The following is a 14819-nucleotide window of genomic DNA, read 5'->3' on the forward strand; positions in this document are numbered from 1 at the left end:
AGATGTACTGTCCAGTTAGCCTGTATACATTCCAGATTTTTCTTTTCTTTTCTTGAGAGGAACTTTTTTTTCTGTTCTTTTATGCGACTCTCTTCTGTCAGTTGTCATGAAGATAGCAAATCTCTATGCTTTCCTATCTGCCAAAAATATCTGTAACAAAAACATTTTAGAATGTTGCATTTAGTCTTGTTTAATTTTGACTGAGGTAAGAGTCATGATGTTTACTTTCTCAATTTCTGACTTTTTCTTCTCTGTGCAGTCAGGACTTCTTTCTCTGTTATCTGCCATGAATTGCATTTAAACGGAAGTTAGTTTAGAAATGGTTTGGGACGTGTAACCAGGAGAAAAGTACATACTTAGCTGAACACCTACCAGAGATGCTCACAGATATTTTTAATGTGTGTTAACCAAGAGCATTCGTGGATTCTCACAGAGAAGTAGCAATGCTGAAAGGCTGATGACTATCTTTATACCTTGAATTATATATGTGTGCATGTTGTTTTAGTAGACCGAGTCTATATTGTAATAGTTCTCTTACCACCGCAGAAAATATTTTCTCTTTAGTTTTGAGTGACTTCATGGTTCAGAAGCTATTGGGGAAAAAAAAGTCCAATTTAGCTCATACGTCCCCTCATAGGTGTAGTTGATATTAAAGAGAAGACATTTGGTTCCCAAGCTTATATGTCTTCTACAGTAAGGAATTGCAGTAGGCATTTAAGAAACCTATTAAGACCGCACGGAGTGTCAAAATTTCTGTAGCACGAGCTGGCATTCTGTGTGAAAGCCGCCTTGCTGTAGCCCATGCTGCCTGTGGATCAGCTCAACCACAAAGACAACAGAGCCAGCCCAAGACACAAGTTGAACATTTCCCCTAAGATGTTGTCTGTTTTTATCAACAGAGCATAAAGTGCCCTTTCATGTGGAGCAGATATAAATAAGAGGATGTACAGATGCCTGTTCTTTTGTTTTTAACCTCTGTCCCCAGCCTTACTTCTCAAAGTACTGTTTTGAGAAGGTTGTCCTTTCAAAGATCTGGATACAGCACTGCTTGGAGCACATCAGTGCAGCTCCCAGAGTCGCCAGGTGGTCCTCCCTTAGCACAGCAATAAATATCTCCAGTGCCTCTGTAGGGCCTGGCCAGGGGCTGGCCTGGGAATGGGGGCTCAGACTTGAGTCTGTAGCTCACATCTCATGTGTGGTACTGCAGGCTGCTGCCACCAGACCACACACAATTTGGCAAAGAGAAACATCCATCCTTGTATACAGCATTGGCAAGGATTAAGAGCATAGAAGAGTTGGGGCACATCTGTCTTCTGCCCATAGCTAGCATGTGAACACAAATGGATCAAACCAGCTGGTGATGAATATCAAATCCAGAACCACGCAGTGGAGAAAGCAGGGGAGTTTCATATATATATTTTCTCTTAAATAGGGTGGGGAAGGTGAAGTGGATGAGGAATTTGACTTAGTTCCTGCACAGTGTGATTACTTGTCCTTCCATAATCTTCTCCGTTCAGAAAGCAGCTAACTCATCGGTGGCAGACTCCCCCTTTCTCTCTGATCCTTATTGCTGTCCTGTCTCAGCTTTCTTAAATGCATCATGGAAGTGTACTTGCAGATTTAGCAGTAGGGGCTATGTCTGCAAGGAGGACTGAACAGAGAAGGGTTTGGCTGATTAGATCCATGTGGATTCCAGGTGTTTTCAGGGCAGATCCTGGCTCAGCCACACAGTGATGTCAAATGTCTGAATCCAGGCCTGTAAAGTTTTATTGACAACGGGTTTCCTAATAAAGTTACTTTCTCTTTGTTTGGCAAATAGAACTAATTACATGAATAATGGACTGTGGGTCCAGACTCTAGAATATCCATATAATGCTGTTTGAAGTTTATGGGCAGTAGGAGGGGGAACTTTTTCTATAGAGAAACTGATACCTGCTTAGGAAAATACTTTCTCTGAAACCTCAGATACTTTCTCTCCTAAATCTGTTTTCTTCCTAATAACTTGTTTAAGTTCTTCTTGAGGTTATGTCTTTTAGGTGTATTTTTGCAAAACTATGTTATGTGTACTTGTACTGTGTATGAACATTAGACTTCAAAAGTTTATTTTTCCCCTTAGTTTTCTAGAATTATTTTAAAAGGAACTTTCATTTAAAATTCATCCTGCCAGACCATTATCATCCCAAAAGATAATGAAACCTGCAATTCACTGACTCTCATGGAAGTGTTTTTGTAGGTTTTTTACAGTTCTATTTTTAGTTAAGTTTAGTCTCAGTGTGGTAATTTTTTGAAAATGTTCTGCATAGTTTAAAAAACCTATTCAACAAAAAATTTCTGAAAAGCTGATGTACTCAATGTATTTATGTAGTTCAGAATGCTTTTAAAAGTGTCAGGCTTGTAATCTGTTACATATCTTGAATAATTCTATAGGTTTTTCTTTTTTTTTTTTTTCTCTCTCTCTCTCTCTCTTTTTTTTTTTTTTTTTTTCTTTCTTTCTTTCTTATTTCTTTCTCTGTGGTAGATATGGTCCGGAAAAAGAATCCCCCTCTAAGAAACGTTGCTAGTGAAGGTGAGGTACAGACCCTTGAGTCTACAGGTACTGAAAGTGAAGAGTCTGGAAGGAAAAAAGAATTTTCTGCAGAGCAGATGCAAGAAAACACTGACCAGGGTGATGCGGCAGAGTTAAGTAACAAGGAGGAACTTTGCATGCATGTCCAAGAGCCATCTTCCAGTGTTAAAAAGGACTTAAAAAGCTCAGTGCTGAGTGAAAAGGCTGGCTTCAATTATGAAAGCCACAATAAGGGAGGAAATGTTCCATCCTTCCCTCATGATGAGGTGACAGACAGAAATATGCTGGCTTTCTCATCTCCAGCTGTTGGGGGAATCTGTGAGCCCTTGAAGTCTCCTCAAAAATCAGATGCAGATGACACCCAAGATGTGGTCTGTACCCCGTCAGGAGATGCAGCGGAGACAAATGAGGAGCGTCAGATGTCGCCAAAAGCTTCAGATGAAACAGTGCAAGTGCAAAGTGGTCAAACTGATGGCCAAGGCTCAAGCCCAGTCCCCATGGCCTCAAAAAACCCACAAGTGCCTTCAGATGGGGGCTTAAGGCTGAACAAATCAAAAGCAGATTTGTTGGTAAACGATAACCCAGATACAGCGCCTCTGTCTCCAGAGCTTCAGGACTTCAAATGCAACATCTGTGGGTATGGTTACTACGGGAACGACCCCACAGATCTCATCAAACACTTCCGCAAGTACCACCTAGGACTGCACAACCGCACCAGGCAGGATGCTGAGCTCGACACTAAAATTTTGGCTCTCCACAACATGGTGCAATTCAGTCACTCCAAAGACTTCCAGAAAGTCAACCGCACTGTGCTTTCAGGGGTACTGCAGGACATCAATTCCCAGAGGCCTGTCTTATTAAATGGGACTTACGATGTGCAGGTTTGTATGCTCCCAGCCTCCCCGCTTCTGCTCACTGCCTTCTCAGCTGCAGAGCCAGATCTTGCAAAGCCTTTCCTACCCTCGTGATTACTGTATCTCATAGAACCTGCTTAAGCATTTAGAACCCTTTTGGTCCATTTTAGCTAGGCTTGCTGCAGGTCTGCTGAGCATCTTGTACAGTAGAGGAGTATTTGGCTTTTTGACCAGTGACATTTCTGTGTAGGATTTACTCGTTATGGTAATCAATAGCAAGAGATCTTATTCAGCAAACAGGCAAACGGCTGAATTGCTAATCATATCTGAAGGATTTACTGTCATGGAAAGAAAAGAGCAAATAATAATGAAAAATAACAACCAGATAGACAAAAGACAGCAGCTGGAAATTAAAAATGTAATCCTAAATTATCAGCTGCTGGGAGTCAAGATTTGGCTTATTGATTCCTTATTAAGATAAAATAAATGGCAAGTCTTGGCAGTTCTGAGGCTGTCTCATGCCAGAAAAACAGGATACACAATGGATATTTAAAACATTTCAAAAAGTAACAGTAATCCATGCTGTCCTTCATGTTAGTAAGCCTGTAAGAAAAGGATTATTGCCTCAGTCATTCTCATCTAGTTGAAGTAGGAAAAAAAACTACAGATACTGCTGGGGAAAAAAAAATCTTATTTTTACCATGACAGAGCGAACTCAAAAGTTTTTCATGGACTTTCTGTTAGTTTCTTATCAGCTAATACTTAATTAGTTAAAAAATAATAGATGCTGCTTAAAAAAAAAAATCTTTGGATTGAACTGAGAGATACAGTAGGATATTTCAGTATTCTACATGATACAAAAATTCAGATTTTAAGAAAAATCAAGCCAAAGTAATGTTTACAAACAAAACATGCGCAAATGTCCATCCATTTTCAAGTGACTGCATACATGGAAACATTGTGGTAACCACCAGATAAAATTCCCAGGGTATGTTAAAATAAAAAGGAAGAGGCTGAAAATGCTTAATCATCTTGCAGAAACCATAGCTATAGGAAAGAAATTTTGCAAGACAGGTTAAGATGGCTAACATCTAACTTCAAGGAAGAAGCCAAAACCAGAAAACAAGTCAGGAACTTGAACCTTTTCAAATTATTTAAACTTTTCCTCTTTTTAAAGAAAGTCTACAATTTCTTTGTGGAACAGCAAATCAAACTAAGGTCATTACTATGCTTAAAAGCTGTAGTCTTTGAACTGCTGTCTTACTAAAAGATCACTGTCTCATGTCAGACACTCTCTCCTGTCAAACTGATTAGAAAGCAAATACATGATGTAGTTAAAAGAGGTTAGAAGTGAATGTCAGATTGTGAAATGATGATCTATAATTAGCACATAGTATGATCTTAATACCTGGATTTCCTGCTATAGTTTCAGTTTGCTGACTCCAGGGACAGCATCTTAGAGCAACTGATCCATGCTGTCAGGAAGACATTCAAACTGGAACAGCTCAGACATACAGTATAGAGGAATTCGAGTTTCTAAACACACTTTCATTTCCTCCAAACAATTGTTTCATTAGGTCCTTAGTTATTTATAGGAAAGTTTATGCTTGATTAGAATGAGCTGGGCGCTTTTCCTTTGCAGTGCTCTCAGAAATAAAACAGATGTGTGAGCTATCTCAGTTTGAGCTGATAGAATGAGAAATAAAACAGCTGAATCTAGACTATACTTGTCTACTAAACTCTGGCAGTAAGATACTGCAGGGGAGACAAAAAGCGGTAGGAAACAGCCCATAGATAATCTACTTACCATCAGTCTTTTCTCAGACAAAAAACATTTTCCAAAATAGAACACACGGCCTATACAATGTTGGCTGTGTATTTGAAAGAAAAAAAGAGAAAAAAACCTGGCTCTAGAAATTTCATTTTTAAGGGTGCTAATTTTCCGTGGTCAGTTTGGGAATAGAAGATTAAATAAGTGTTTGTGCATCAATTGCACATGCACCAGATGTTGATCCAGAACATGTCAGAAGATAAGTAACTGATGAATATTTTTATGCTTTCTCCTCCCCACTCATGATTCATAGCAGCTTTGTGAAAGTCATAAACAAAGTAAAAAAAATTTGAAAATCCCCTTTGATCCCACTCATGTTTTTATTACTCCTGTATCCATTTTGGAGGGTTTTTCTCATGCATCTGAATAGCTGGCATCTCCTGCCACAACAAGGGATCATATTGATTGGTGCTCCAGCTAAAATTGGTTCAGTCAAACTCCTGTATAACATGAGAGTGAACTGAACCTGAATAATTGGTCCATGTTAACACTATTATTTTGTATAGGTACTGGGCTGAATGAAAAGAATCCCTTTGTAATTAACTTGAAATAATAATGAACTGGGCTTAGGATCTGATTTATTGATCCCCTGCACTTAGCAAACTGTTCTGTTGTAGCTAGGCTGGAAGTTATCAGTAGATTTATGGTCTCAGGCCATGGAACTGGGCACAGAAGCCAGAGGAGGAAGATGACTGACTTTGATCTGGGTCACAGTAGTCAGTTGAGATGATGGTATCCTAAGATTTGTAGTAGTGACGGGTGCTGTGGAGCCCCATAGTTTGCATTCATAACAAAGGCAAACAAAAAGCAATGGGAAAATGCCTGAGTGCAGGAAAATACAGTATCTCCTATCCTATCTGTAGAGAGCTAGGGATGTGATCCATTTGCTGAGGGCTTGGAAAAAGAAATCAAATACATTTTTGGACTTGTATCACAGAAGTGAAGTTAAACCTCACCCACAGCCAAAAAAACCACCCTCTCAACCTTAAATGCAGCTTTTAGGGGGTGTAATCAGCCAAACTGGGGAATATACATTTGGCTTCATGTACAGGTATTCAGATAATGGGAGTGTGTTTTGTAGTACCTAAAGAGGATTTGTCTGGGAACTGTGTAAGTAATCCAGCCTTTCTGGCATTCCTATTGTACAGATTTTTACTTGATACAAATATTTAATCCAAAAAGATTCCCTTGAAAATGTTATTTTCTGTTAAAAATCTACTGTACTCCTTGTTCCCATTTTTCTCTTCAAAGGTTTTTGGTTCATTGAGTTATAATGAATTCCATAGGATGAGGTAAAATCACTGAGCAGTTTCTGGGAGATTAACTTTCTTCCCAGTATAGATTTAAGAAAACATTCACTATCACATCTCTAAATTCCCAGGGAATGTGTTAATCAGCTTTATAGCTTTTATCAAAGTAGCATTTGAAGTGAGTTCAATAGATTTTTTGCTGATGTCCCCCCCATTACTTTTTCTTCACATTTAGTTAATTGATCAATCTCTATAGGCAACTTTGTCTTGCTGGATTTTTGAGCCTGTGTAAGGCTTTGTGAATGTGCCTAAAGCAGTGGTCTTTATACTGGATCTAAAGACTTTGCTTAAAGTAAAATGCATGTGACTGAGTTAACAGCTATGATGCTGAAAGCTATTGCCTTTGCTGCTGTATGATTAAGTCTCCTTCTCTGTTTGATCTAATGACTATTTAATGTGTATGTTAAAGTCTGGAGACAGACAAGTTGCTGGCAAGTACAGAGCAGGCAGTCTTTTTTCTAACCCCCAATATTTTTATGAGTAGTAAGTGAGACATCTTCAACAGGAAGGTTGGAGGGTGCTGTCTTCCACATAGCAGCCTATAGCTAAGGCGTAGAACATGCCCAGCAAAAGTGAAGAAGCAGGCTTGGATCCCCTCTGACAGAGCAAGGAAAGGAACCTACTTTTCCTGTTTCCTGAACAAGTGTTCAAGCCATTAGGCTATTGTATAAAAGGGAGCGTGACCCCATTTCCTGGTGTATGTTAAAAGAGAATAGTGTCCCTCAAAGAAAGGACAGAAATGTCTGTGTTCAGGTAAGGGTTTCAGATGGCATGTCCCAAGGGGAAGGGTATTTATGCAGCCTTGAACAGAGACATACTGCAGTGCTCAGCAGTTCTTATGGTTGCTTACATATTGTGTATGCTACCTTTGAGGTGTTTCCTGCTCATCCTGGCCCTGGTTCTGGGGCTCATTGGCACAGATCTATCTCCTCTTCTATTCAGCCATTAAAAAGATTCAGAATGTACCAAACCCTAATTTTTTAAAATTTAATCCTCTGGTCTTGATTGTTTCATGTTTTAGATCTAGACAAACATATAAGAAGACAAATTTCTGAAAAAGCATGGACTGATAAAAGCCATTGTTAAGTTTGTTGATTGTATTTCAATGCACCTGGGGGTGGGGGGGGGAGGGAAAGAAAAGGAATAAATTACTGCTTTATCTACTGTCCCACAGAATAATGAGAGGTTATCAACAATTGTTTTCTTCTGTGGTTCTAGACATCCAATATTTTAAGAGTTGTCCTATACCACTCAGCCTAATGCTTTGTCATACGTGATTCACAGAATGATTTGGGAGGGGCCTTAAACCTCATCTAGTTTCTGCCTCCTGCAGGAACATCTTCCAGTAGACCAGGCTGCTCAGAGCCCCATCCAATCTGGCCTTGAACACTACTAGGGATGGGGCATCTCTGGGTGGAGCATCCACAGTTTCTCTGGGCAACCTGTTTAGTGCCCCATTGCGCTCCTAGTAAAGAATTTTTTCCTAATATCTTACTTAAAGCTATCCACTTCCAGGTTGAAGCTGTTGCCCCTTGTTCTGACATTCCATACCCTTATAAAAAGTTCCTCTTCAGCACTCTTGTACCCTTGTAGGTACTGGAAGGCTACTATAAAGTCTCCCTAGAACGTTTTCTTCTCCAGGCTGAGCAGCCTGTTTTCATAGGAAAGGTGCTTCAGCCTTCTGATCATCTTTGTGGGTGATGGGTGGCCTCCTCTGGACTCACTCCAATAGGTGCATGGCTGCCTTATGCTGGGAGCCCCAGAGCTGGATACCCATCCCCAGATGGACCAGGTGGGGTCATGAGAGTGGAATAGAGGGGGAGAACCACCTCCCTTGATCTGCTGGTTACATATATAAGTACATATCATAAATAAGGCTAACAGCTTCGCCAGGATTTTCACAGCAACCAAAAGCATTTCTGGATGTTCAGCCAGCTGGCTGCTCAGTGTCCTAGAAGGTGGTAGAAGTGCCCACACAGAGCCTGTAAAGCTCTTCCTTTTGTGTCCTTCATAAATCACCGGTGAGTTCCATGTGTCTACATGGTGTTATGTCATGAGTGGTTTTTAGTGGTCTGGATTTCAGTGTATCAAATCTTTTCTGTTCTCAGATTAGACATGTGTGACTAGTATGAAGTGTAGTCTTTAACTAGGATTCAGTTGAATGAGAAACGGTGATTTTTTTTGTAGGTTCTGCTTTTGTAGGTTAAACATTTTATTTGTTTGTTCTGCTTTTTGTCCTTCACACTTATATTAACAGATTGAATGTGATGCTGTGAAGGTAAGACTTAAAAAATTGTAGGGTTTTTTAGGGGTACAGTTGTAATCAGCAGCACTTTTCATGATAAAGGTTTCTGGTGATTTTGACAAAGGGACTCTTACGGATGAAGTGAGATTACAGATTGGAGGCCTAAAAAGTACAGCGTTTTCCTTTGTATTATTAGTAAATCAAACCTTCTTAAAGTTCTTTGTCAAGTGGGCTTCCTAGAAGCCACATAACTGGTTGATGTGAGCAAATAGAAACATGTATATGAATGAGTTTCATTTTCCTTGCATGCTTGGACAAAAGGATCCAAATTTTATATTGTTTGTTTCACTGACTTTGGTTCAATTGTTCACAATACAGGAATTAGATCTAAGTAAGTTGAACAACTGTTGCTGCATATGATGTATCCTGATCTTGTGGACTAGATTGCCATGCTAGGTTTTGCAGCATATGTTAGAACAGAACTTGCATGAAGGCCGGTGTTGCCCAAGGCCCATTTCATGTCAGCCATGTTGCAGACTCTCAGGGCACTTTCCTGATAAACTGAAAACTGTCAAGCTCTCCTGAGTGTGGGCATACCAGTTTATTTTGAATTCTATTTCTGCATCGTGGTCAGGCTTGGAGGCTGCCTTGCACACTTGAGAGTCACTCCTCAGAAGCACAGAATTCAGTCATCTCTTTTAAACAACTGACATTAAAAAAATAGTGGCAGGTAGAGAAATTGGTGGTGGTAAATCACACAAATGAAGAAGTCCATATGCATTTGCTTGAGAGCATGTATACATATATTTACTTCTTAGGTGTATGTAACTGCATACACTCATAAATATTATGTGAAAAAGCACATGGAAGAGGTATTTAACTTCTGTATTGACAATAGCTGATAAGCAATGATTTGTATGATTAGATGCAGTAGAAGTTCTTTATATCACTTCTGTGGAGACATTTGCAGGTTTACTCTTCAGAATGATAGGCAATGATTTACAGCATGTCATCGGCTACATAGTAAGTGCCTGGGAACATTGCCTTGCTCTGTGGCAGAAATAAGCCATTTTAGCTGTCTTGCAGTGAGTAGTAGTCTAAACTAATATTAGAATATTCAGATGGACAGTTTGTGGAACAGCTGATGTGATGTATACTCATAGGCTTCAAAACGAAATTGTTTATGTATTGATATTCCTTACCTTACTGCAGGGATATGTGGTAGTGTTTGAAGAGCGGCTAATAAAAACAGTTGGTGGGACTAGTAATATTAGTGCTTATATTTAAAGTTATAAACTGCTAAGATAGCCTACAGAAAGGATGAGAGCTCAAAAAAATAAAGTTTCTGGGGAAAAAGAAAAGCTAGGTTTTCTTCTGGTATGAATCAGTGCGAATTTGCCTCTAAGCCGGTAAGACTGTGTGAGTTTACAGTAGCCAAGGAACTGTCTGGTAATTTTATCTACAGAGAATAGAAGGAATGGTGCTTCTTTAGATACTAGTCTAGTAGCACTAGTTTGCAAATGAAAGTCTTGATTTTCTCTTTCTTTCTTTTGTTGGTTTTGCACATCTGGTCTTCTGACCTTAATTTAAGTTCTGTTATTGTTCTGTCACAGTCTTTGTTTTAAAAATACTTATAAAATTCTAATGACACAAAAACTGTGTTGGGTTCAATGGCAACAGAACAAATCTCAAGAAGAATGCACTTTGAATGAAAGTGATCCATTAGTTTGCTTTCTTGTTTTGGTAAGTATGAAGAGCCCAGAAAGCCAGGAGTTTGCGCTGAGTTTTTGCCTCACTTGTGCAACATAGATTTATGTACCTATAAATTAATCACTGTAAATAGTTTTAAGAATATACTCTGAAGATTCTCCTAATTTAAAATGCATAAAGGGAGTGAGTGAGAGGGAGTGAATTCTCCATAGGGGAGGTTAGAATACTGGGTGGTGTTACACAAACTTGCATGAAAGCCAGGAATCTGTTCTGGCCTGCATGACATGAAGAAGTTCATAAATGTGGGATGGTTAAAATGTTCTGGATGCTATATTGCACAAAGCAAATGAATAAACAAGAGCATTAGAAAATATTTTAGGATTAGAAGATTAAGAGTAATTGCAAGAGCAGACTGGATGGCTCAGAAGATTGGTAAGGGATCTGGAGCCTTTCACCTCCTGATTAGCCAAAGATGTAACCCAGGTAAGGGGAAAAAAAAAAAAAAAAAGGATTCATTAACTTTTGATGTTCCAATGCAGATGGATTCTAATCAGTAGTTGCAGAAGAAGCCAGGGTTCATACAGCTTTACCCTGAGCATGTAATCCTTGTGGTTGAATCTCTTATGTAGATGTAGTTTGTTGGTAGAATTTTCTTCATGCAACACATGATTACAGGAGATGGCAGATTTTCTCTTCCTTGGTGATTTTTTTCAGTTTCTGTAAGAAGTATTTGTAAATTGCTTTGGGGTGATGGAATTTAGGATTGAATTTTGAAAAGGAAGAGGGAGAATAGGGTAGCATTTGGATCAAGGGCAAAAATCAAAGACATTTTTTTAAAAAAAAGAGGAAAGTACTTCTCTTTGCCCAAGTCCATCTATTCCATGAAATCATTGTCTTGACTAATTAAAGCAAAGTAGATATATCTGTTGGAAACATATAGTGCAATTACACAGCTTTGTTGAATTACTTGCCAACATACTTTAGAAAGTACATCTTGAAACACTGTCAATTATCATGTTATCTTTTCTCTTTTTCTGGCTATTTTTGGAAATGTGTGTTTGCTATGAGGAGATAGCTTAGTTGTATTAACACATGAGCTTCACATTTTGACAATTTTCCCTATTAATGAATAAACTTAATGATTAAGAGTTTTGAGTTTATGGAAATCTTACTGTGAAATATATTTCAGTTTAATCCCAGAATGAGACATGTCTTTGAAGAGCAGTTTTTAAAGAATATTGGTGCAACCACATCCAGCATAAGAATGGAGAAGCCATTCTATCTGTCTTCTTTCACACAATGTAATAATTAATACCAAGTATATTGCCACAGTTGAGATGCTGCAGAAATATGGTAATCCCAAGATTTCATAAGCAAATGGCGATGAAGGGAAGAATTAAATCATGTTTCCACAATCTGAACTTGTATGTTAGGTTCTCTTTAAAAAGAGAATTGTGAAGATTAATTTTCTTCTTTGTGTGTTGAGGGAACTGTTAATCTATAGTTGTTCCTACATTTCCTCTACAAGCTGTACCTGTATTTTTGACTGCCACTAGCTGTGTCAGCTGGCACTTTGGACTCCAGTGCTGGAACAGAATTGCGAAATTTTAGCGTTGCTTTTGTTTAGGTTCTTTTTTATGTTGGGAAGAAGTGTCTGCCTAAGGAAATGTAACTGTTAGAGCAGAGCAGGAGATTAAATTTTGTTGGGATCAGAATGAAATAAGGGAGTAAATACAAGAATTTATCACTTCTGATACGATACAGAAATGTGGATGTTGATTTCTGTGGAATGTATACCTCAATATCTGTCCGTCTGTCCATCCATCCATCCACCCATCCACCCATCCACCCATCCACCCATCCATCCATATTCCACTTTCTCCTCCTTTACTTTTTGTGGGGCAGATCAGAGAGAGCAGTGGTGAAGGACAATTTTATTACCATTGAAGATGTTTAGTGCCTGTACATAGAGATACAACATGTAACTGAAAAATCTGAAAGTCAAGCCAAGATTCGAGCAAAGTGTGGGAATCCAAACAGTTCTGCAAATGTGTGGGTTTCTTCCAAATGTGACTGGCTGAAAGCTGAAACAGATTCAGTTTATACTGTCACTTCAAGTGCTTCTCCCAACCTCTTTGCATGGAAACCAGTTTCTTGAGTTGTCTTTGAATGATGACCCTCATGGAGCTTTTCAGTAGGCTTTGTTGTGTGTAAAAAGAGGCTTTTGAGTGTAATAACATTAAGATGACCATGAGTTACTTTTCACATACATGGGTCTAATGCAATGAATTATTTTGAATTGTGGCAGGTATTCAGGGAAATGCCAAACCAGTAACTGGTAATCAATTACATTTGAGTGGTGTAAAGACTGTATGTGTCTCCCGCATTACAAGAACTTAACACAGGCACTGTGGGAATATTTAGTTCTGCTTTATCCTCTTGTGATGCAGAGAAGGATGTATTAGCATGGAACACAAACTTGCTGTGTAGACCACTAAGCAGGATTAACACAAGTTACAGAAATGGTGTGATTTACAGTCCACTGTAGAAAATGCTAGTACTCATATGTTTTACCAATGTTCTTAAATAAAAGTAATTAGCAATGAATAGCAGCTGGGATTATTGTAACTCAGAGTTTGTAACTGGTGTCCGCAGAGGTGTGCAAAATCGGTTTGTTATCAGTAACTGTGGCTGGACAGTTGAGAGTAATGAATGTACTTACTCATTAGAGCCACTTAAGGTAAAGCATTTTGATCAGTTTTCTGTGCAAGCATAGAACAAACATACATATCTAATTAAGTGAACAAAACCAGATCACGTTGCAACTTACATAATCATGCAGTGAACTGATGTTATTTTCTGTTTACTGTAATTCCATCAGTGCGTTTTTTAAGTTGTCTTTGGACACCACTAAGACTTTGAACATTGAAATAATGCAGTGAATGGAGACCTAAAGTGCCAGATACTAGAAGGCAGACCCAGATCCCACTGTTGTCAATTGTATCAGTCTCAGCATGGCTTTGTCTCCAGTTCTTGCTTGCTATAAAATACATAAAGGGAGGTAACTCCTGCATAACAGAAGACCTGTTAAACATCCCTCTTGCAAAGAACCTCTTCAAAACCAAGTTCATAATTTGATAGCAGAATGTGTAGCCTCAGTTAAAAGTGAAAATGTTATTACAGCTAAGTTCTAATGATTTGGCTGCCTGACTCACCATTGCCTAATGAGATAAGTTTCCTAAACAAACAGAAAGCCATTTTCAGTTTATTTAAGGAAAAGTTTTAACCAGTGCATGGGGATTTTGCTTCCTTAAGGAAAAAAACAAATAGAAAAAAAGAATTGGAGGCTGAATGACAGTAGCTCATTATATCATGGTTTAGTAACTCATTGCCTCACTACGCATGCTCAGTTCTGATGAGATACAAAGGGTAGCATTTCATTCTCTGAGCTAAATGGCTAAAAGGCATTTATATTATATACATTTAAAAATGTTTACATTTCTTGATCTCTCTGTGTCTGAGTCTTTCCATTTGGTGTGATACTGAATGAGCAGTAATCACGTTACCTTTGTGGCATAGCTGTTGAGGAGAAGAAAAATTACACCGTTTGCCTAATGCGTTAGAACTGAAATCTGCAGAAATGTAGTAATACACTTACTGGTTGGGAGAATGAAAGTCTAACTCTGCAAGGCTGAATTTTATATTCCCTGTAAGACATTTCCTGGGTGTAAAAACTGAGAATATGTCACAACGGAGCTTCCACCCATGTCTACACCATGTCGTGTAGACTGGATGATGGCAAAGGAGTCAATATCTGTGGATTTTGGGAATTATCTTCTGGATGCTATACGCTATTTGCTACTCAGGAAAAGAAGCTGTGCAATGGTGACATTTTTGTCAAGAGATTCTTTGGCCTTCAAACCAGTTGTACAGGAGCAGCAAATCTCCCCCTGATGTCAGGGGCAGGTGTGGTGCACTCCTGGGAAGGGCAGGCCTGCCTTGCTGTGAGAACATGGGCTTTATTAACATCAGCCCTGGAAGCCTTCTTCCCTTCCTGCAGAGCATTTTGCTCAGACATCATGAGAACAGTTAAGTAGACCTACCTTATTTTTTGTGTGTGTAATTAGTGATGTCATGGACTTGGGTGTGGTAGTTTTCTTTGCCACATGCCATTTTTCTACTGTAGTTTTTCCATCCTTTTTGGACTAAATTGAGCTCTGTGCATGAGAGGAGCAGAAGATTTCCTTGGAGAATGTCTGCTGTGAGTAATCCTTGAGAAAACTGCCTCTTGTTTGAGACATCA

At 38.9% G+C, this 14819-nt stretch overlaps 1 protein-coding gene across 6 annotated transcripts in view; it reads left to right on the forward strand.

The window, feature by feature from the left end:
• TRPS1 (transcriptional repressor GATA binding 1) overlaps positions 1-14819 on the forward strand; it is a 214010-nt gene that overhangs the window by 39879 nt on the left and 159312 nt on the right. For all 6 annotated transcript variants that reach the window (XM_066177195.1, XM_066177240.1, XM_066177213.1 and 3 more), the window contains one exon: positions 2519-3447. In XM_066177195.1, the coding sequence (XP_066033292.1) occupies positions 2519-3447 (929 nt within the window). The remainder of the gene's footprint in view (positions 1-2518; positions 3448-14819) is intronic.

The sequence above is a fragment of the Chamaea fasciata genome, unplaced genomic scaffold, assembly GCF_029207755.1.
Source record: "Chamaea fasciata isolate MVZ Bird 193981 ecotype frontalis unplaced genomic scaffold, bChaFas1.0.hap1 SCAF_1, whole genome shotgun sequence".
NCBI lineage: Eukaryota > Metazoa > Chordata > Aves > Passeriformes > Sylviidae > Chamaea > Chamaea fasciata.